This window comes from Daphnia magna, linkage group LG4 (genome assembly GCF_020631705.1).
Source record: "Daphnia magna isolate NIES linkage group LG4, ASM2063170v1.1, whole genome shotgun sequence".
Taxonomy (NCBI): Eukaryota; Metazoa; Arthropoda; class Branchiopoda; order Diplostraca; family Daphniidae; genus Daphnia; species Daphnia magna.
The window spans coordinates 11,101,870-11,125,802 of record NC_059185.1 but is presented as its reverse complement, the minus strand read 5'-3'; the positions used below and the strand labels follow the sequence as shown (position 1 = coordinate 11,125,802).

General features: G+C 42.1%; 1 protein-coding gene and 1 long non-coding RNA gene across 2 annotated transcripts; one reads left to right on the top strand and one right to left on the bottom strand.

Moving 5' to 3' along the window:
- Nucleotides 1-831: 831 nt before the first annotated feature.
- On the top strand, nt 832-23,468 carry LOC116921732 (Down syndrome cell adhesion molecule-like protein Dscam2). The gene is given in 40 exon segments (XM_045172524.1): nt 832-1,425; nt 1,611-1,740; nt 1,802-2,103; nt 5,369-5,489; nt 10,543-10,929; nt 10,997-11,161; nt 11,834-11,995; nt 12,084-12,201; nt 13,145-13,280; nt 13,282-13,485; nt 13,487-13,724; nt 13,791-13,962; nt 14,032-14,294; nt 14,369-14,533; nt 15,506-15,820; nt 16,540-16,666; nt 16,756-16,804; nt 16,806-16,950; nt 17,411-17,561; nt 17,650-17,728; nt 17,794-17,866; nt 17,932-17,966; nt 18,021-18,123; nt 18,184-18,284; nt 18,378-18,420; nt 18,557-18,713; nt 18,815-18,993; nt 19,073-19,399; nt 19,476-19,593; nt 20,263-20,456; nt 20,525-20,815; nt 20,891-21,075; nt 21,151-21,668; nt 21,731-21,789; nt 21,861-22,025; nt 22,101-22,204; nt 22,303-22,448; nt 22,567-22,718; nt 22,808-22,919; nt 23,005-23,468. Coding segments are annotated over 37 exon segments (6,294 nt in total). The 5' UTR covers nt 832-1,425; nt 1,611-1,740; nt 1,802-2,103; nt 5,369-5,434; the 3' UTR covers nt 23,306-23,468.
- LOC123471305 lies at nt 22,741-23,891 on the bottom strand. Its single transcript, XR_006645773.1, has 2 exons — nt 23,457-23,891; nt 22,741-23,361 (listed from the first exon to the last, which is right to left on the bottom strand). It is a non-coding gene; the product is annotated as an uncharacterized LOC123471305 (long non-coding RNA).
- Between the last annotated feature and the right edge of the window lie 42 nt (nt 23,892-23,933).

Sequence of the window (23,933 nt, the reverse complement as noted above, 5' to 3'; positions counted from 1 at the left end):
GCCCAAACACCATCGTAGGACGTTTGTCTCATCAGGTAAGTAGATTTTCGCCCTTGTTTCCTTTCTTTCTCTTTTTTATTAGTAAATTTGTGTAGTACTACTGTGTTGAAAAGAATATCTAAGTATATGTGAACAAAAACCCATGCTAAACTTTGTCATTCTGTCCGTTTGTTTATAGTTGTATAGAAAAGTTATGTGTATGCTGAGTTCTGTCATTCCCATTATTTTACCTGTAGATGAAGTAACGCATACATCAAACATTGCCAGAGAGGCTGCCATAAGCGAGCAGCTGATGGTTAAAATGTAACACCAAATTTTTAATACTTGTATCTTGTAAATAAGCAAAATTTGTAAATATAAGATAACTAATATCACAGCCGGCTCTCCCAGTCAACTTTGTAAATATGACTGGACGCAGTCAACCGAGAATCTACTTTGTCGAATAAGTAAATCCGATCAGTTCTTTAAATTCATCACTTCCATTTCGTTCGAAAATCGAATTGTAATCTCGTTCTATACAGCTTTTTTCCGGTAGCTCACTAAATTTTGGTATCGAACCTTGTCGAACTTGCTCTTCATCCTTGACTGTGGAAGAGTTTTTTGTTTTTGTAAATGCTTTTTATTTAATTGGTTAACAAAAGCAAGTTGCATTTAATTTGTTTCGTATTTAATCGCCGAAATTTAATCGCCGAAACTTAAGATAGGAATTACGTCAGCGGAATAAAATCTCCAGATGAAAGCACGAATACTTCCAATAACAACCGGTAGATGGCTTTGGACGCCATCTGTACTTGAAATTGAAAGGAAATCTTTTTTTTTTTACAAATCGTCTGCTCCTTCATTTGGGTTTGGATCATCGTACGTGGAGTCTTGGTACTCATGGACAGCAGTGATGTGCAATGTACTAAATTTGTCACCTGTGAGATACTACTACAGCAGTACTTACAAGATTCCTATTTGTCTTGTGATATGGGAGACAATATTGTTGAAATATGGAGCTGTTAAAAGTAGATAAGTTTCAGGCCAGTTTACCAGCACAAGCCGGAAGGTTACGCCATTAAATTGATTCGCTAAAACCCCACGTTTCCGCCCGTTAGTGACAGCGATTGTGTGTGTTCCACGACCTTTCGCATACACCCACCCTATCTAATTAATCGTATTTTTTTTTACGGTCGATATGATTTTCAGAAAAAGATAGCGGAAAATAACTGTGATTTTCATTTAAAGTAAAGAATCTTTTTAAAAAAAATGAAGCTAATGTTGCTGCGTAATTGAATGGATCTGGAGCTTTTTGGCTTCCGGCAGTAGCAAACTTTTTTTTTCTTATGCTATTCACTACAAAGTTAATGATTGTATTCTATTGCATAGGGCAGCCTGGTAAGCAAGAAATCCTCCCGACATCCAACACGATTTGAAATAATTATGGTAAGGCGGATGGTAGAGGTAGAATAATAGGCTCATGCAGTTTGCTGAAACTTCATGTTTCATTGTTGTTCAACCTTTGCAGTTACCGTTAGCCACGAATTCCCCTTTTTTATTCTTGTTATCTATTTCAGCCACCATCCAGCAGGCGTGGCTAATGCGTGGATTTTTCGTTTATTTCTTTTTAGTTTTTCTTTCTGGACGGGCCGACGCTGATTTGGCCAATTGTTTTCGGAATTCGGACGCCAATCAACCGTCAAGCGCCACGCCTTTTTTTTTTGTCGTTCTTTACACTTCGATGAAATCAAAAAAGAAACGGTAAATTACAAATGATTCTTCTACAAGAAGAAAGAATGAGATTGTATTATTTTTCTGTTAGAATCAAAGTAGAACAGGAACGTGATGCGAAGCGGAAGAAAGAGGATCGCCGCGCGGGCGCGTCGCTCTCTTCCCTTAGAGGTACGATATCTACTGAGAAGATATCCGCATCCAGCAGTCGACGATCCGTCTCCCTCGTGGATGGAAGAACGCAAAAATATTTCCGAGAGGTACGTGCTGGACCGTAGGTTAAACTCGCTCCATCAATAGACTTTTTCGATAGCAAGAGCGGGAGGACAAAGAAGTTTGGATTGCGTGTTTGCTGTGCTTTGTTGAATTCTGTGGTCTGCAGCCGAAAGAAAGGTAAATTCTGTTTCATCGTTCTTTTAAAGTAGCATTTCTATCTAGTTGAAAATGATGTTTTGTGAGATGTCCTTCTTTTGCGTGCACGGACAATTTAACCGTGTTTCTCGCGGTCCACGCTTCTTTTCTTATTTTCTTAGGCCGCCTGGTAGTAGCCGATAGAAAAATTTCAATAAACCTCTTTTCCCTTCGCTACCGGGAAAAAAGAAAATGCCTCCTATTCCGTCAGATAGAAGAAAAAAACCAAAAGTTCGTGACTAGAAATTCAATCACGTTTGAGACATTTTTTTTTTTAACTTTTTATTTGATTTTTATTTTTTTTTTCTACGATAAGAAAACATGGGAGGAAAGAAAAAGAAGATCCACTTGCTTGCGGGAGCGTGCCAATTCAATATTACCCGTCCTTTGGCTGTTTCAATTCCCTCTTTATCAATTGTACAGAGGAAGAGTAGAAGTTTCGACTATTACTAGTCGTCTAGCTTTTTTTTTTTACCTGAACGATTTGATCTAATAAAATAAGGAAAATGTCATTTTGCTTCAATCGATACGTAGCCGCGGAATTTAAAAGTGTGTTCTCAAGGTTCGTTTCAATTTACCGTATTTATTTTATTTTTTTTTTTCCAATTTCCCCATTCCGTGATTGAAGTAGACGGGCGTTGATGATGTCTCCGAATCATTATCAACCAGCCGGATATCCAGGAAGAAAAATACGGGGTATGGTAGGGGGGGAGGAAGACCTGGTTTGCTGCTGATGGGGTGTAGTGACTGCTGGATCCGCAATGCAATTACGTGATAGAACCTTTTAACTCTTTCTCCCCTTATACACATCTAATATACGGCAGTCTGCGATGTTTCGGTCTCAGGTCCCTTTTTTTTTATGGACGCCATCATCGATTGAGTGTAACCCAATTACGACGACTTTTCGCTTCCGTTTTTTATTTTCTTCTACCAACGTCTGGACTTTTTTTTTTCAATATTTATCTTGAATTTTTTTTGTATTTATTTGACATTTTCTTTTCATCTATTCTTCTTGTTGCTGATTGTGTTGAAATACGAAATGTCAGGAACGTCTGACATCGAGCGACTTGGCATCAATCAATTCAATTCCTGTCCGCATTGATTCTGTCTCTGGCATATATTCCTTGTCTCCTATATTTATTTGTTTTTTTAATCTTTATATTTGAAAATTCTATTGTTTCCTATTATAAAACAAGGTTTTTTTTTCTTTAAGAAGAGCTTTTTTACGTTTGTAACAATACTCTTTGGAATGTTTCAATCATTTTTATAAAATGGTACAGTGTCTGCTAGTTCTGTGTATTGGTGGCATTACTAGGTACCTAGTTTTGACAAATACGAATCGGTGCGGCTGATATCTTCCAGTTAACTATTTCCATTACAGCCGCTTTTGTTACACTTGACCAAAATGGACTATACTTTTAAAGTAAAAGTGGCAATATCTGGGAGGTTACACACAGGGAAAAGCCGTGGCAATTTCGGCGGTAAAAACAAAACTAGGTTGCCACCAGTAGTTCTGTATAATACGTAATAACCAGTGAGTGCATACTACTTGATGGAGCACTAAACACTATCACATAATTCACGAATCTTTTGTGAAAGGTCCCCCATAAATAGAAAACTGGTCAGGTTCTTTATTTATTTATTTCGTGTCAAAAAAAAAAAACATGGAATAATGTTCAAATATACTTAAATTGTTTGTTGTGTGTGATACTCCCTCACGGAACGTAAAACTTTTCGATAATTATATCATGTTCTGTTTTTATTTCCGTATCGAATTTCAGATGCAATTGAATGTTCAGGAAAGGGAACCTACTTGCAGTGTTGCCCAGTGCAAGAAATATCCAGGCTACCCTCGCATGTAGAAAAGAATAAGCAATTTGACTTTTTGTGAACAAGAACAAAGATTGATCTGTTTCCATATTTTATTCAAACAGTAGAAAAGGGATCGCTCAAACTAATTTTGGCTAGCATATTTAAGATACACAGAGTATTAGCCTGGAACTTTTGATTTCTGTAGATGTCTTTTTGACGTAGGCGAAATCCTTCATGCTCTCGTTGATGGAGTTTGGGGGGAAAAGAAAAAAGATCATAAAATGACAAGTTTCTTCACCACATGTGAAGCTTGTACGACAGCTTTCTGTTCTGATGTAGGGATTTGAGATTCTTTAATGTTTGCATACCATTTTTTCTTTCTTTTTTATGCTTGGGATAGTAGGAGGAGACGTCAACTCAAGAGATTTTGCCTCTTATCTTTCCGTCCGCGTCTTACGTCGATTTCGTGGTCTGAAAAGAAGACGAGAGACAGCGAGAAATATGCGCGTTTGTAAGAATGGAAAATCCTTTCTTCCACAAAATGTTCCCAACCACTTAGTATCAGCTCCTTCTTTTTTTTTACGAGAGAAGGGCGGGTTTTTCACGGAAAATCCCGCCCACAAGGGTTATGTCATCATATAGTAAAGTCTTTGTGGGTGCTGTGTCGGCAAACGACCTCCCAGAGTCATATATTTTATTATAACTGCACGTTGAATAAACATACGGTGCTCATTTTTGAAATAATCTACACGAAGGGATGCACCAGGGTTCTTTGCCATCTTTCGTCTGCAGACGACACAAAAGAAGTGTGGAACTACATTCATCAGCTGCGTCTGAAAATACAATGGATTTATCAAAATTTCACGTTCTAATCTTCTGAAGTGCAGCCTTTTTTACTTTTCCCAGCTTGTATGATGTAGGTGTACAAGATGTAAAGCGTACCATTTTTGGCAACTGCATGAAAAATAGATTTGGGAGTGATGGATGGCAAACTAGTGGCTCACCTAACGAGTAACTCTTCAGTTTTACTTGTGAAAATCTTGGCAAATTCTAGAGTTTTCATGACATTTTCAAACAACAAAGAATATTTTTCTTTAGTTAAAAAAATCGGAAAACAGAGACATTTTTTGTTAGAATTTATTTTATTTTTTTCGTGAAATTTGTGAAATTTGTCAACGTTTTTCAACCACGCGGGAAGGCTGCGAAATATTTTGTAGGGTGGGGGAACGAATGGCCTTGAAGGTTTCTTCGTTCCATTTGCTGATCTGGTTCAGTACAAGATTAGGGTTAGTTACGGAAAGACTGTTCTCGACCATGCGGATCAAACCGAGACACGTGTAAAGACTTCATTTTTAGACCGTAAAACATTAGTCTTACCCATTATTTATGAATAATCACAATGATCAAAATGTTTTTCTCGTTTGCGATGAATTAGGTGGCCACGGAAAGCAATAGCCGGATGGATGGAGCGTGATAATTGATCCATCGACAGATCGACATAATGGAGATCAACCGACTGTTTCTCACCCTTCAATTGCTGTTCATCGTCTACAAACGTAAGTTTTTTTTCCCCCACTGATGGAAAATGATTTCCACTTGATCACGGACACAATTTAGTTAATAGTAAAAAAATGGGGAAGCACATACTGAAAACAAGTTTTTCGTTTCTCGAGTGGCCCACCCTCCCCTTTTTTTTCGTCAAAGATTTAGTAGGCACGTTTTCTATTTGAGGGAGGAAAAAAAGCATTAGTTAAGCTGGATTATGAGTGGGACAAGATGAACAAAAAGTAGTTGAAGTGGAAAAAGAGCAGAGTAGACGGGCAAATCCTTCACATCAACTACTGAAAAGAAACTCCTCTTGATTGGGTTCCCCGCTTCCAAAATGCCGACTCTTGTGCATGTTTAGCAGTGAGTGTTTAGGCCAACAGAAAATAGCATCGTGAAATTATTCTTAACATTTGGGGCAAGCAATTTCGTGCGATATGCGTTCACGGAGATTGCATATCTTTCGATTTTCTTTTAAAATATGCATTTTACAAGGAAAGGGCAGGGACATTGACGCACTATCCGAGGAAATGTTGAGCTAATGCATTTAGGTCACGTGGGACTAGGGCGGAAAAAATCAACCATTTCGGTCGCCATCTTGAATCTAAATCCGAAAACAAAGCGCTATTTCATCTGTGCCATTGAAGAGATTAAGTTTTCGATTAAAAATTGTGTTTTCTTTGTTTAAAACACCTTTGGAAATCCTTACCTCGAGGGATCGTTGCTGATTATTTCTTTTTATATAACAAGTTTTCCCTAGTAGGAAGGGCGCCTGGTTTGAAATCAACGATCACTCTCTTTTGTTACGTTCTAATGGGAAAAAACCGGCGAGGATAAGAATGTAGCCGTGAATCAATGGCCGATTTCTTTCACGGAACGATCAATGGCTCTCGTTTACCCATCGACCCCCTTTGTACGCATTTAAATTGTGTTTCGTTGGCGAACTTAAAAAACAAAAAATGTTTGAAAATTAAACACGACGAAAAGTTGTTTTTTGAGTTTGTTTACAGTGTTGCCGTCATCAACTTTGATTGAAATTGATGTTGGTTCAAATCACGCGCGTGGTTGTGGTTTCCTATTTCAGACATTTTCCTTCCGTTTATTATTTATTTATTTGACTCGTTATTCGGAAGAGAGCGTAACGTTTCTTGGTGACTGGACGATGATTGGCTTCATTCCGTCGGCATCAGCTTTCCTCCTTTTTGAAGAAGGGCAGGGGCGATCGATCGAGCGGACCGGCATCGTCGTTTATTTATAAAGTGTCTGTATGTTTAAGAGAGAAGAGATACGAGGCTCGTGTACGATTGACGTAACGGATTCTTATATATATTTTCTTTGCTCGAGGGTAGAGTTAGGCGTCGAAAATCTCATCCGCCTTCACATCCGCACGTCACTCTTTTTCGCTCTGATAAGAGAGTCAGGCCCGTGGCAATAACATTATTTCTACCGTCTGTCTACACACATAAATGTAGCGCGTACGTACTTGAAAAAAACAAACAGATATTTTTATACTGCGCGATGGGTTGCCGCACCCATTTTGGCTTGTCACGAAACGCCGACAAAAGCTGCTTATGGGCTGCACACCAGTTGGACAGAGCATTGAACGTTCGGATTGTTTTTCACGAGTCCCGCATGAAAAATCATTTCCTTTATTTTAGTTTTTGTCTTCAATGTTTTTGATCCTTTTGTGTTTGGTCGTGATTTTTCGCTGTCAGGTTACGTAAGGCTATACACATCTTGTGTGTGTGTGTAGCAAGAAAAACGGTTCGATTGATCATGCCTAGCAACTACTAACTGCCTGGATTTGTTGGTCTGTACTTTTGAAAAGAGGAAGGAGACACAAAGAAAAACGAGGAAAAATAATAAATGATGGATGTTTTATCTCGTGGGCTTTGTACTCGGCTTCGACTACACCCCACATATGCATATTGCAAAATGCTTTGTGTACCACTTTGTGTGGCGCATTGTGATGGATGTCTAGCATGCCGCGGTTTCGATACTAGAAACTAATAAAAATCTATGCGTTTTTAATAGGGGGATCAAAGTATGGAACATTTTTTTCATAAAGAAATTGTTTGGCTTATCCATTTTCTAGACTGTCTTGATTTCAGTGTAGGCCTACCTCGTCATTTCTGTTTTGCACAGAATAAGACGCACCCCTTTTTTCCAATGTCTTGACCATCAACACGATCATTTCTACGTCCATCGTCTCAGTCGATCGAATTCCCCCTCCCCCTTTTTTCATTCTCCACCCTGTATATTATTGGCTTTTATGCGTCCCATATAAAACGCCATTTTTTTTTTCTCGGTGTCCGGACCATTTGGCTCCGTACCTTAATATCGATTCTTTGATTTCCCCCCTCCCACTCGGACTCAACGGTGCAATCGTCCGTGGAACGCTATTACATCTCCGCTACACAAGTGGGGGGGGTATACACCGTAGAGCCCATGTCCCTATACGGCTGTTTATGTATAAATCTACCTACTTTAACGCTGAATTGAAAAATAGGTCCCCATCCAAGCACAGGATATGCGTTGCGAAAAGATTACGTACACCACTGAAATTGCTTCTTTTCTATTCCCGATTTTATTTATTTATTTATTTTTTTCAAGTAGAAAGTTTCCACTCGACTAGGTTTTAAACCCGGTGTAAATTTATGCTTCGATTCTTTTGTGAGGCGCTGGGCGATACTGGCCGCGAGATGTTGAGGAACAACACGATCGACAAGACGTGTACACGCGTAACGTGTGTAAGCCTACATATAGAGGTTTGCCTCAAGCGATCAATACGCTAATGCCTTTCCTTTAGGATCTCGTTGCTGTCCATTGCCACGAAATATAGAAAACATAGACGAACGCAAAGTTATACTGAGGCCAATTTCCTTCCCTTTTTTTTTAGTTATTGAACCGCACACACACACAAAAAATGTTGGAAATAGACCCTGCGGAATAGGCACAAATAAGAAGGATCGATCCTAGACGCCCCATCAAGTCGATTTTGGTTGAGGTTGTTTTTTTTTACATGGTTCAATGATTTTTTGTGTTTCCTTGTCCAGTTGCACAGCCCAGTCAAATGCAATTATTGCGCGTTCTTCTTTGTTCCTTGTTTGATATTAGCAAAGATTTGAGTACGCGCAGAGATTGGGTAAACAGCATGCGGGAAGAACGTGCGAAAACGTGGGTTGATAGCCACACACACACACACACAAAATAACGAAGATATTTGGAAATCGAAAATATTGATTGCTTTTCCATGCATATATTGGATGGAGGGGGGGGGGGATCTCGATGTATATCTCCATGTGTATAGATATCTAGTATTATAGAGACTGGGCATTCTGGCCAGTTCCATCTCCGGCTGTGCTCCATCATGAATACCAAACGCGACATATTTATAGCGTTTTTTTTTTTGTGCTGCTGATGCACCCATCGTTATTCGTGTGTGCGGTCCTTCTATACTGACGTAGATGGGGATTGTGCCAAACATGCCCAAGACTCGAAATCCCGCTGACCTTTTCGCCTTTGCGTTTGCTCGACTCCTTTCTTTTTGCTTAGAAAATGTCGGATTTCACTTGAAATTACCATTTGCTTACAACGGCCCAACGTGTGTACATATAGATTGACTGGTATTGACAAACGCTGTCTCTTTCCGACGAGCCAATCTACATAATCCCTTGGTCAGCTTATTAAAAAATAAAAAATTCATTTCAAAATGAATTCAATTCCCTTTTTTTTTTGAATTTTCCCCGTCTGAAAAATTTTCTGTACGAGTTTACGTTACCAAACGATTTAAAAAATAATAATATTTCGTCTGCTCGATAATCCTTGTAGTTCACGTAAATACGATTTTTTACGTACTGTAGGACCAATTGCTTATCGCCTCAGGGTCCACCATCGAAAGCAGCCATCTTGATAGAGACCTATTGAATAAATGCACATAGAAGAATGGAGGAGTTTTCTTTTTTAAGGAGGATGGACGAGCTCATGAAATGATGATAAAGCCGGACAAGATCCGCCACAACATCTATTTTGTAGGCTAAACCCTTGCACGATGACCAGCTGCTATGTATGCGCGTCTTGCTCGTCGAATTAAGAGCTTTAAGCTTAGCATTTTTTTTTTTTGTATTTTGCCCCCCCCCTTTTTTTTTTTTTTGTGTGGACATGATGTGTGTGTGCAAGGGCCGGTCCCAATTACGGCCGGCTTGGCGGATCTGGTGTAACAAAAGAAAGATTTAAGTCGGTCGTGATGAACGTCACGCGCGATATGTGTCAGCTTCAAATGATTACCGTTTTGCATGATTTGATTGTGTGCTGCCCGTCATCAGACAAATCTGGGCATTATACGCACATGCAATGAAGGATCACACATTTCCATTTTTATTTCGTTGGCAACGTGGCAGAGGTGGGTACGTTAACTGCGTGGCGGCTGCTGCAAATAATTGACAAGCAGTTTAGTGTGATTGGATTTATATCATTATTTTTTTTTTTTTGGGGTGGGGGGGGCCCGTTCTAAACGTCTCATCTGGCCAGCGAGATTTCATTGGATCAGACGATAAGTAACGGCCGGTAGGAGACGGGCGACACATCAAAGGCATTTGTGATGAGGTTCACACACAGAGACGATCGATGTGTTTGTAGACACATGAACGAAAACGTTCAATGTCCGGCCTTTTATTTCCCATCTGGTCTGGGCCGGCCAAAGCCACAAGAACACAGGGGGGGGAGAGACTTTGGTAAAAGTCAACCGGAAAGTTGTCCTTTCCGGAAAGTTTGTCGGCCAGCAGCAGAGCAGAGAAAGTTTGGAATAGAAAAGTTGTGTTCGTCAGACATGGACAGACGGGCAAGCCCAGCTTTTTTTTTTCTTTCTTTATTGTGTTATTATTATCAGGGAATTGTGTGTACGTAGTAGATGACTGGACGGGCCTTATTTTTCTATTCTTCTACCGGTAATTGAATGTCATTCAGGCCCAATGTGTTTACCTTATCAATGAAATCCTCTTCTTTATGTTGTAAGCAACTTTTGGCCCGTCTTGATCTCATTGTTTATTTTATTTTTTGGGGTAGGGGGGAGTACAGGATCTTCCGCCAGAGTAGTCGAAACGTCAGACACTCTGGCGATTGATGGACCGCATTTCATTATGGAACCGCCGGCCTGGCTCGAATTTACCAATCAAACGGGGGCGACCGTCTGGTGTGCCGCTGCTGGACATCCTCAACCCACTGTGATGTGGATGGCCGCTTCCGAAATGTCCACTTCTTCCTCGACGACCAGTGTAGCCGAAATAGCTGGACTCCGTCGCCTAGCAAATAGTGCCGGACATAACGTTTCATTAATCTTCCCGCCATTCGCAGCCACAGCTTATCGTCCTGACGTTCATTCGACGGCCTACCGTTGCCGCGCTAGTAGTCCAGCCGGAACAATTTTAAGCCGAGAAATGAGGCTCAGAAGTGGTAAAAACAAAATGCATTCATTTCCTAATGAATTGTTTTTTAGTAATTGTTACTAATGTATTATTAGTGTTGGTCCAGTCGTACGAGACTCAGGCTGTGGCCGGCTCTGCTGTGAAAGGCGGAATAGCCGTCCTTCGTTGCGCCATTCCGCCGGCTATCAAAAACGATATCAAAGTAACGGCCTGGATTCAAGAATTCACCGGCCTGACCATCTTTCCATCTCTCCAAGGCGGTAGGTTTCATGCGTTCATTACGCCATCTTTCATTTGTGTGTGTGTGATGTATCGTACGTCTAAGATGCCAAGGTGGGCGGGCAAATGATTAGCCCGACACACACTGATGAATCAGTTTTGTTTTCCTTCTACCCCCCCCCAAGACGGTCCGGATGTAATAGCAATCAGACGTTTGACACGAGTCCGTTAATCAAAAACAAGGTAGCATCAGTCTGGCGTTCAATTTGGGTGTGATGAACGATACCCTCGCCATTTAATATCTCTGGCTAATGCCTAAAAAAACGAATGTCGATTTTTTATTTTTCTCGTAGGCGGAAGAAACCTTTATTGAACATCACACGCAGGGAGAGAGGGAGGGAAAGTTTGACTGAGATGGTCCGCATTTTAGAGACGTGATAAACGATCTTGACTTGGGAGAGAACATGTCGTTTAGATTGGATCGATAATCTCTATGTTATAAAACGGGATAGAGCCTATGATTGTTTGGATGTTGAGGGTAGACAGCTGGACATGAAGACTTTTCCATTAAAGGCAAAGAAAAGGACAAGATACTCTTGTCGTGAATGAAGGAAAAAAATAAAAAAATTGGGTTTGGCTTGGGATGAGAATAACTACATGTGTTTTTGTCTGGTTTTGTTCGTGGATGTGTTATGGGGGGGATTATATTCTAGATGGAAAACACCATATGTTGCCTGGGTCGGGCGACCTCTATCTGTACGGTGTCGACAAAAGTGACATCCGGGCCGCTTATCGGTGCCGGACGCAGCATAGATTGCACGCAGCAGGCTTCCATCAACAGCTTAGTGCCAACACGGCCACCATCGCCGTATCCGGTAAATGATTTTTATATTTGAAATATGTAAATTCAAATTTCGCGCCATTAAATTTTCTCTTTTTAATCAAATTAAAAAAAAAATATAGAACCTTCGAGTGTTGTCGGGCCGACAGTGAACGTCAAAACGTCTAGCATTCAAGTGACATTGAACGAGAACATTGCCATTCCGTGCGTAGCTCAAGGCTATCCCATTCCAGAAATCAGGTGAATAAATTCCAACCAGTTTTTTTATTTTATAATTTGAAATCTTAAAATCTCATTAGATTTGCTACTTCAAGTCGTAGCGTACGTATATAAATGTCGATGTAGCTTGATTGGGACAACGATTTGTCTTACATTGACGACCTTTTGCTACGTCAAGGATCTCTCCATCCTTTGATGTCTTCTCATGAATAATTGCGTCTATGCTTTATCAAATGTCTATCCACCCCTTTTTTTTCCCCCCGATGGCTTCGACGATTTCGACCAGAAAAATAAAAGAGACAAATCTTAGAACACAAGTTAGTCAAAGTCGAAAAAGCGAAAGATCTAAGAAACCGTCCGTTCTTTTCTTCCTCGTAAAAACTTCCAAGTCCGTCTCTCCTTCTCTGATATTTTTTTTTCTTTTTGCGCGTATGGTCCTCGCTGACGACCCTATGATCGTAACAAATCCCAGTGAAAAATCCTTAAAAAAAAAAGAGTCTCTCTTTCGCTAGTAAAGCGCTTCTCCTTTTCCAACCCGCATAAAGCCCCGAAACTAATCGATAAAACACGGAGCTGGTGAATGTGTTCATCCATACACGGCACGATGCAGAATGCATCGTTAGACTTTTGCCTCCCATCTCTTTTCCTATGGCAAGCCACTAGCCAAACTATAGTTGGACGGGGCGCGTAATATATATATCGCTGAGTCCTGTGCTTCTTCCATCCTTGACTTTGATTGGCTAGCGTCCTCGTCAAGCTCGTCTGCGCGACGAGCTTAATCAGACAAGTCCAGGAGGGAAGAGATTCCCTCTAGAATTGTTTATGGAATCAATGTTGATTGCATGATCGTCTAGCGGACAAAACCGGCGTTTTTTTTTTTTGAATTTTAAATCGGAATTTATTTTATTTTATTTTCAAATTTCCCGCCTTTTTTGAAAAAAAAATATGTTTTTCGGGTTATTAGATGGTATCGATTGGAAAGCGATGGGCCGCCTACTCCGATGGAAGAATCGACGGCTAGTTTCGGTGTTTTGGTGCTGGAGAATGTCCAGCCGGAAGACGAGGCGACTTATCGTTGCACGGCGGCCAATAGCGTCGGACCAGAGTTTACCTTACGATGTCCGTCTTGAGGTGGTGGAACCTTTGAAAGCAAAGCTTCGACCTGACAAGGCCGTTTTGCGGATTAATCAGGGTCAGACGGCCCAAATCGAATGCTCCTTCCAGCTGGATCTGCAGAATCATCATTATCGGAACACGAACGGATTAGCCGGACATTCGTCGACCGTCCGTCCCATCATCAAATGGCTTGAAGGACGGGCTAATCGTCACCACGTCGACCGTGGTGGCCGACACCAATCCGAGCAGCAGTTCCAAATATCAGCAATCGGCCGTCTTGATCTCTAGAGCTTCCACATCCGGACAACAGGAGCAAATCTGGTCATTGCGGATCAGCAATTTCCAACGAGCCGACGAAGGCATTTACCAGTGTTTTGTCTACACGGACAAAGAGTCAGCCCAGTCATCTGTCCGTCTCTTGCTCGGAGGTACGTTACGCAATATTACTCCTATTCCCAGGGCCGGATCGATCATTTTGAGCCATCGGATTTTAGAAGCGGCGCCGCAAATGGTTCACACGTTCAACGAACAGACGCTCGTTCCGGGTCCGTTTGTAACTCTACGATGTACGGCCATCGGTAATCCACCACCGGACATAACGTGGTTGCTGGATAAGCAACCTCTATCGTTCCAGCAACAACAACAACAGCTCATTCATAGCGCCAGGTGGACTTGTTTCTTGCAATTTGTTTGTTTTTCTAAAATTTTGATTGATGGGTCGATCGTGTCGTGTAGGATATCGCAGAGTCAAATAGTGTCGGCCGGAGGGGAGACCACTGGCCATCTGAACATCAGCAGCGCTCAAGTAGAAGACGGTGGTGAGTATACGTGCGTAGCGAAGAACCCGGCCGGTGAAGCATCGCATTCTTCGCGGCTCAACATTTACGGACTTCCGTACATCCGCAATATGCCCAAAATGACTTCAGTGGCCGACGCTGATGTCTCCATCAAATGTCCGGTTGCTGGATATCCAATTATGGAAATCAGCTGGAGCAGAGGTAAAAGATTAGAATTCATTTTTCAAATGAAATTCTTTTGTTTATCTTTGATTTTTTTTTTGTTGTTGTTGTAGGAGAGGAAGTTTTGAGATCTGGCAACAAGTACACACTGGATCATCAAACGGGTATTCTCGTCATTAAATCGGTGAGTCAAGCTGGAGATAAAGGCGTCTACACGTGCACGGTCCGCGACCGACAGGGTCACACGGCCCGTCGTGATTTCACTCTCGACGTTGTCGGTAAGTTCTTCTTTTAATCATCATTTTTTTGTTTAATGCACTACAAAAACAATCCAGACGAATTATTTAAAAAAAAAGCTAATTAGAAGACGAACGAGCTAAATAAAAAAAAAGTTAAGCGTTTAAGTTCAAATGTTGGGATAGTTGCACCCAAGATGACGCCGTTCCAGCAGACGGATCCTAGCGGACTGAAGCTGGGCGAACGATTAACGTTGACTTGCGCCGTCACCAAAGGCGACCTTCCCCTGTCATTTAGCTGGACAGTCAACGATCGTCCGATTAGCTCGGCCAGCGGGGCGGTTAAAACCGTTCAGATCGATCCTTACACGAACCTGCTGAGCGTCGACTCGCTCCAGCCGACTCACAGCGGCAATTACACGTGCTCGGTTGACAATCTGGCCATCACGACGACGTCAGCCAGTCATACGCGACAGCACCAATCTCAATTGGTCCTCATCCAGGGTATATAGATAACTTTGAACACGCAAAAAATCGTTAGTCGTGTCACATCGCACAACAAAATTCTACACAATTTGTGTTTTTTTTCTTTTCTTTCTGCACTTTGCTGGAATTTTTCGTTTATCTTGAGCTTTTTTATTTCGTGTTTAATGGCGTAGAATTTTGCTATTTTTGTTTTGCACTTGAAAAGCAAAAAAGGCAACTCGTGAATCGATTAGGGCGCCATCTAGATTTGAATTCGAAACGCAAAAGTTCTTTGCCAAGTTTAAAATTCCGCCAGTGAGTTTCAAGTTCTGAAGAGAAAAGAGCTCGGCAGTTACCTATCCTCCTGCGAATCGAGAGCGAGCGCAAAGTGAACCAAGCAAACTCGTCTTTATCGTGGCAACTTTGCTATTAGTCATTATTAGCCCCGTATACGTCCGCTAGGGCCAACGTTCAAAGTAAAACGCGGGAAGAATGAAATAGACGATTGCGTTTCGTGTAAAATCAAAGCTGCCCGGTATGTGCATGCAGTTCCGCCTAGGATGGATGCATTCGGTCATCGAGAAGAAGAGCAGATATTGAAACAAGGAATCCGGACGCGTTTGCTGTGCGGAGTCAGCCAGGGCGACAAACCGTTGGAATTCAGCTGGACGAAAGACGGATATCCGGTTTTGTTTGGCAGCGGAGAAGGAGCCGGACTTCCGGCGGTCAACGTCCGCGAAGTGGACGCTGATTCCAGCGCCCTCACCTTCACCAACTTAAGCGCCATCCACTCGGGACGGTACGAATGCGTGGCACGCAACGCCGCAGGCGTCGCACGTCAAAGCACTCGCTTGTTCGTTCAAGGTATTTTCCGATTTTCAAATCCAATCCGCAACATTGACGAATAAATAACCCCTCTAATTATAATTTTTAAAAAAATACGAATACTAAAAACGAATTTCAATTTTTCATCAAAAATACCTACCCCCAATAATGGCTACAGAATTTGTTGTTATAAATAAAAACTTCAGACATTCAAATGATATAGCGGGAAATTACCCTCTCATTTCTCCCGAATTAGGACGAGGTTGTATAACGTACACATCATCAATTTAGAATTTTTTTTTGGCTCTCTATTTTTCCAGCACAAATTTGCACCGAATGAAACGAGCACAGAATTTGATCGTCACAACCACATAATAACTGACTACTGCATCCCAATTTTTATTTTTCCTCTTCTATTTCTATTACATTTGCAATGCTTATATATTTGTAACGACGAATTGCGCCGTTCGTAGAATGTTACACCGTGCACGATAGCACATGATTGAAACACTGGCACATGTTTTCAATCACTTTCCATTCACTCCGTTTTTCTTTCATCGTTTTCAATTTTGTCTTGGGCTCTCTTTCTTCGCTCAATCCTTTATGCAAACAGAGCCGGAAAAACCATCAGCAAGAATGGGCAATCGTCTTGTAAATGGCCACTTTGCATATTGGAATTTTGACTGCGAATCACCACGTGTCCCATTTTCCGACGTGAATCGCGCAAATTGAATAACAGTCAGAACTGCTAATTTTAGTGCCACCATTTTGGATCGTCGAGCCGAGAGATGTCAGTGTTTTAGCCGGCCAACCACTCACGGTTCATTGTCAAGCTGATGGCTATCCTAAACCGAACGTGACCTGGACATGGACACCTAACACGGCGTTTCGTAAGTCAATTTGTCTACGTTGCCAGAAATTTCAAAATTATTATTAAAATAAAATAAAAAAACTATTTTTAAAGTGGGTTCGAGTTCATCTTCGAATCAAGAGACGACGGCTTCTCATGTGCTAACTAACCGTAACGTCGCCCGCCTTCCTCAGAGTAATGGAGAACGGGACGCTCATTATCCGCTCTGCCCGCAAAAGCCTACAGGGTCGATATTCATGTCGCGCTGTCAACAGGATCGGTCAGGATCTTATAGCCACAATTTCAATCACCGTTCACGGTAAATGCACTCCCCCGCTTTTGCAAATAATTTGAAATGAAAAAGAAGAAGAAAACAAATTTGGCTGCCCGCATTCGAGGATAAAGATCAAAAGATAACGGGTCTGTCTGGTGAATTAGACTGGGCCTTGCCTTTGTGTTTCACGAATTCGAGTTCGTGCATCCGTGAAAGCTCGTTATGCATACACAACGCAATATGCTTGCCACAGTGCCTGGCCGCTGCAGCTGTGGTGGGCAGAGGCAGGAATCAGTCAGACGAGTGATGTGAGGTTCGTCATCACTTTGATGACGCGCACGTGATGAGGGGAAGTTGCGGTTTTGTCTTTTCAAAATTCGCTTGAATTGTTCGGCTTTCAAAATTTGGATGATGATGATTTCCTGACTTGAATTGTTGTTTAGTTGATTTACATTTATTTTATTTTTTTCTATATCTCTCCCGTTGATGGATTTGTGTTTTTTAGTTGGACCGAGATTTCGTGACTCGTTGTCCAGGTTGGCCGTCAAACGAGATGCCCAGGCATCGCTGCATTGTCGGGTCGAAGGTGACGTTCCTCTTCATTTGGCCTGGAGGCGAAGCTCTTCATCAACTTCGCTTCTTTCATCTAATTACAGGTTTTTTTTTTTTTAAATTTTCGCGATGGTTTAAACAAAAAATTGAATTCGATTCAAATAATGATGATGGTCATTTGTTTATGGTCAGGTTACGAATCCAAGAGAAGGAAGCCCCGCCCAGTGGATTAGTTTCTACGTTGACTATTATTGGGACGCAAGTGGAAGACGTTAGTAACATGTTTCACGTGTCATTGATTATGTGAATTAATGGCTAATTGGACGATTTGAATAGACGGGCATTTACATCTGCATTGCGTCCAACAGTCACGGCCAAGTAGAACGGGATTTCCAGCTGACTGTTTTAGGTTAGCCAAACCTTTGAACAAATTTCTTTCGACCAACATTCTCTCAATAACTCATTTCAATTTAGAACCACCTGAACAGCCTCGCCATCTGCAAGTTCAGGTATCCTTAAAAATTTAGTAAACAAAGAATAGATAAATGAACGCTGTTAAAAAGGAGACGTCCAGTCGTCGGGTAACGCTCTCGTGGCTAGCTCCATCCAGCGCTAATACTTATAATCCTCTTATCGCTTACATCGTTCAATATCGAGAGAGCAAACGTAAGTTGACATATGCTACACGATTTAGAGCGGGAAAATGTGAATTGCATTGACATTCAGATGGGGGCACGTGGCAAGAGACGGACAACTTGTCCGCCTACAGTACCAATTACAGCCTGGAAGGTCTCCAACCGTCCACGTCATATCAAGCAAGAATAGTGGTAATGATTATCATCAATATTATTTGCAATAATAAAGAACGGGTTTATTCTTCGGGTAACATCCCCTCCCTTTTTTTTTTTTTTGTTATCTAGGCGGAGACGAGCGCCGGAAGAGGACCACCGTCCGACCCTGTTGGTAAAATTATTCCATCCATCGAGCTATTAAATGTTTGACGATACAACATGTGCATCATTTTACATTTAAATTTTTTTGTTCGTTTTTATGCTTCCCTTGATCTTTTATTTATCTCTTTTTTTTTTTTTACATCAAGTTATAACAACTTACGGCGAACCTCCGGGAACTTGTCCGTCCGACTTGCGTGCAGTGCCTGTTTCCTCATCGAGTATCCGGTTGACGTGGACGGCAATCAACGGCAACAGCTGGCATAGCAACTTGATAGGCTATCATTTGGGCTTTCGCCAGGACAAGTTAGTTACAACGACTTTGGATGACAGTCTGAATGAAAGAGAGGCAAACTCTTTTCTTTCTTTTTATTTTTTCTATGGTTTTCTTGTTCTCTCCTATTCAGCGCCATGTCGTACAACTTTACGACAGTGCCGCTGATGGACCAGCAATCGAACGGCCAGCTGGAACTGACACTCAGCCAGCTCCGCAAAGCCACCAAATTTCTGATCGTTGTTAGGGCATTCAATCGCTACGGGGAAGGACCTTTATCCGCACCTTCGTCGGCCGTCACGTTCGAAGATGGTCAGTCAATTTTCCTTCTTTTTTTTCTTTTTTATTCGTTTAATGTTGGATTCTTTTTTTCGATTAATAAATGGATCAGTTCCATCTGCGGGTCCGCAATCGTTGCGATGTTCCACATCGTCGTGGCAGAGCATTGAAGTGACATGGCAAGCACCTCCGGCTTCTGAACAGAACGGAATTATCCAGCATTATCGTCTGCATTACGAAATTATGGCACCTCCACCTTTAACGGTTGAGGCTGTCGTCAGCGCCGCAAGCGCACCGCAAATGAAAACGGTTGACGGCATCTATGCTACATTGACTGGATTATCAGCCCATTCAGCGTATCGGATACGAATTGAAGCCGTTACGCGGATAGGTGCTGGACCATTTTCCGCGTCCGTTACTTGTTTAACTGACGAAGCTGGTATTTGAATTAAATTTTTTTTGTTTTTGTTTTTAAGATTTTTTTTTTTTAAATCAAATTTCTTTGTTGTTTACAGTGCCGAAAGCTCCGGCGGATGTCAAGGCTTTTAGTAGCGGTACCAATTCGGCTGACATTTGCTGGGCAATTCCTGCTCAAACTAACGGCCAAATACTTCACTACACAGTGAACATCAAGTAAAAAAAAAAAAATTGTTTTCTATTCCGGAATCCTCCCGTCTTTTTATTAGGTCAATGACTCGCGATGTTGCGTACAAGTGCTAGTCAGCATCCTAATTATATGCCGTATTCTTAATTATTCATTTGTTTCATTACAACTGTAGCAATCGCACTAAATTTGACAGGGGCGGACAGAGACGGAACGCTACTAATTAATCAACATTGCCATTTGCTTTCCTAATGAAGGGATTCAATCCGCATAGTACCATTTAAAAGAAAAGAAAAGAGACGGTGAAGTATCTAGTTGCTTGTATGTACACTAGACAGTGAATACGTGTGGTCACTAGGGGGGAAGACGAACAAGTGCACAGGCATTGATTTAACGTTATCCGACTCCCTGTTCTTGGCCAAGGTTCGTTGTCGATGGCGGGCAAGAGACGCATACCGTGTGAATTCAATTGCGTGATAGAGTGTATTCCCCTCCATTGGGCAAATGCTCCAAGTGACACTGGGACTTATTGGATATTCCGGAAATTAAGCATTCCTTTCGCTCGGATTCCTGTTTCGGGGTTAATTTCCAGTTAGTCTGTGCCCCGTCATTTAACATCCGCACGCCACTGCGTTCATCATTGCTTTTAAAGAAACGTTTTTGATTCTTTCTATTTGGGGATTTTCGTGGTGGAGCAGAGCTGGTGGCCACGGAACGTCCAACTCAAACGTCCAGCGCCACACTGTGCCCGGATCGCAGACTTACTACCAGGTGGATGCGTTGCACACGTCTTCGACCCAACCGGCTTTCTTCGAGATCTGGGTGACGGCCACCAACAGGGCCGGCATTGGAGATAAATCAAAAATCATCCGTTTTTCACCCAATTACAAAGGTAAATGCAAACTAGATGGGATTACTATAAAGTATGTTTAATTAATTTGAATTTGAATTTTTTTGAAGCCAACAATTTGGCCGTTTGCTCATTTGGACGTCGTGTGGTCCAGCTATGGAGATCTAGTATCGATCTGCCCTGTCACGTTGTTGGCAATCCTGTCCAGTTAAACTGGACGTACAACGGGAAATTGATGGAACACAAATCAACGGACGATCAGAAGGAGTTCACCGGTAAAAACAAGACCAACGGTTACACGAGTTTAACGGACTTGAAGAGAAGCGATGCGGGCAATTACACCTGTTCGGTCACAACCGGATTCGTCATCGATTCCATCACGTATCAACTAATTGTTCTAGGTAATAAATCCTAATATTTAAATAAATGATTAGAAAATGTGTATCGTAAAATTTTTGCTATTTTATTGCGTCCAGTTCCGCCGGCTCCTCCGGTGCTTCACGTGTTTCAAACAAATGCGCAACAAATTCAAATGCAGTGGAAAGTGGAAGATGATGGCGGAAGTCCTGTGCGCGGATTCTTGCTTCATTGGCGACTCGCTGAAGGCGGAGATTGGGAGGAACGTGAACTAGATAGATTAGCAACATCCACTCAGCTCGACGTAAAAGAAATACATTCGTTTGCAATTCCTTTTTTTTCGCAATTGAAGAATTAATTTTTTTGTTTTGGAAAACAGAATTTGCGGTGCGGAACGCGGTACCAGATTTACGTGACGAGTCATAACGCTGTCGGAACAAGTGGTCCTAGCAATTCAATGACGGCGAGGACTAAAGGAGATGCGCCTCTAGTCCCATCTTCGACATCTGCTGCGCTAAGTGCCAATTCCTCGCATATTACCGTCTTTTTAAACGGTTGGCAAGAACGCGGATGTCCGATACGCTCGTTCGGAGTTGATTTCAAAATGGATGGAGAAGCGTACTGGACAACAGTGTCGGACGACATTCAAAATCTGTCCGTCATCTTTATCGAAGACGTTCAGCCATCAACGGCGTATCATCTGAAAGTGCGGGCTAAAACTAGCGCCGGAATCGTGACGGTGGAATATGACTTAGTCACATTAGATCACATGGGCATTGCACCGACCCCCGATCGCATCAACCGGGCCGGACGCCAGCTTTTACCGCCCACTAGTAGCAACAATTCGATGGATAGCGGTCACGTCATTCTACCGTGGTGGCTCATCGGTGCCGTCAGGTATTTAATTTCATTATTTTTTTCCCTCAAAATTTTGATAAAAATTGAATTAAACGTTTTAGTGCGGTGGGAACAGCTTCGCTTCTGGGTTTGGTTGTGGCTTGCTCGTGCTTGTACAAAAGTAAGCGTTTCACATATGCAAATTCAACTATGTACGCTAAAATGGGGTTATTTCGATTGAATTATTTACAGCACGAAGTGAAAGTAGGCGGCTTGTTGCTTCGGCTTTGCCATCAGAATCTACTCTAGCCGAAGGGATGAATAACGCCAATAACACGTGGAACAAGAGCCACAAGTCCGGATCAACACCGGCGGATCGCAACAGCTCCAAACGGAGTTCCACCTACGAACTTCAAAGTATGACCGATAAAATGTCCATTAAGAGACAGACTCTGTACATTCGATTATGTTGATCGAAAATGTTGAAAACAGGTTATTCTGGAGATCAACACGACGACATTTATCCGTACGCAACTTTCGAATTGCATCGAGATCATCATCCACGTTCTCCTGTTAAAATGCTGGACAATCCCCCCGTGAGTATTTATTTGAAACGTTTCGGTTGAAATTATTTCCAGCCGTTTTTATCACACGGTTCCTTACCTGTTTGTTCTCCGCTGTTGGTAAACCGCAGGACTTCACACGTCTAAACAAGTACGGTCATCATGGCGGCATTGGAACTCATATAAAATTACCCCTGAGGCCGCCTCCCACCTGGTCGGAGTTGAGCACTATCGAAATCGAGCGACACTTTCAAGGCTCACCAACCGTTTCTGACTCGTAACGGCGGTCTATTAATTTACAGAACCATGTGATTTTCATTTGATTTTTAATGGCTTTTTTTCCCCTCCTTTTCGAATCATTCTCACGGGAACCCGCCAACAAATAAAAAACAAAGGGATTTGGAAAGTTTACCTATACCGCCGGATTACGCCCACGATCGCGGACAACTGGGTAGGCCTCCTCGCCAAGGAATGAACAGTAGCTTCATCACGAACGGACCGGGCCTCAAAGACTACGCTTCAAAGTCAACGCTCAATAAACGCTTCAGTAAAACTCTTTCATCATGATATCGTCTCTGACAAGCGTGTATGATCGGCCAAAAGATAACCATCTCGTGACAAAAATCAAATAAACAGGCGCCATCACCAAAGAGGCTTCATATTACTCGTCTTCCACGGAATTCTCGCCAATTACCGGAGAGCTATCGCAACGTGGTGGATTGCAGGACAAACAACATCAAAGACCTAGGTATAAACTCATCATTATGTCAAAAATCCAACAATCTTAAAAAAATAATAATAAAACAATCTCTAAAACAAAAAAATGATGCAAGTCATCCAGTGCCGAAAAAGTCTGTGCCTCTACTGAGACTAGTGGATCAGTCCAATCTATGGAGCGGTCTGCAGTATAATCCCGAGGATCAGATGACCGTCTCGTCAGCTGGTTGGACGGCTAATCCATTCGCGACATCGGAATCGACGCTGTCAGATATTGGCCGCACTGGCATCGTTCACCGGCCGAAAGCCAGCAGGAATGGCGGCCCACCTCAGGCTCCCAACAGTAGCAACAGCATTAAACAAGGGCACCAGCAGCATTCAGAATCGTCGCCTCTAGATCATTCAATAGCCGTCTAATCTATCGTGGACACATTTCCCTTTGCGTCGAAAATCCTCTTTTGTGTCTCTCCTTCCTGCCATACATAATGCTGTATATGTACTTTGAAAATTGAAATCGATTTATTTGCTGTTGTCGCAAGGCCGGATTATATGGACGTTAAATACATACCATGATGGACTTCCTGTATGGAAAGCTGATAGAAGAGAGACAGAGCTTCTTAGAAGGGAGGAATATTCTGGCCGTTTTTCTTACATGAATGGCCACCAAGTGGGAAGAAAAGCCTGAAGTTTTCTGATCGTCGTGCAATAACTTTTGCTTCAGGCAGAAAAAAAAAAATAGAATAAAAGCAAAAAAATTGCTGAGTGGGTGCGTTCTCTTATGACTTCGAAGCGACTGTTGTACGGTGTCAGGAAGTTTGGAGGACGATACACGCTTAGATGGGCTTGCACGAAAAGCGCAGTTAGTTGGGAGGGAAGAAAGGAACAAGCCAGACAAGAAGGAAAAAAAAAAAGGTGGGGTGGAGGGAGTGCTAACGAGATTAGACACGGAGGTGATTTGTGCAGTCCTGTGTATGACAACGTCGGAGTAGAAAGGAATGCGGGACGTACCTGTCTTCTTTTTCAGGCCACCTTTCTGTTTTTCACT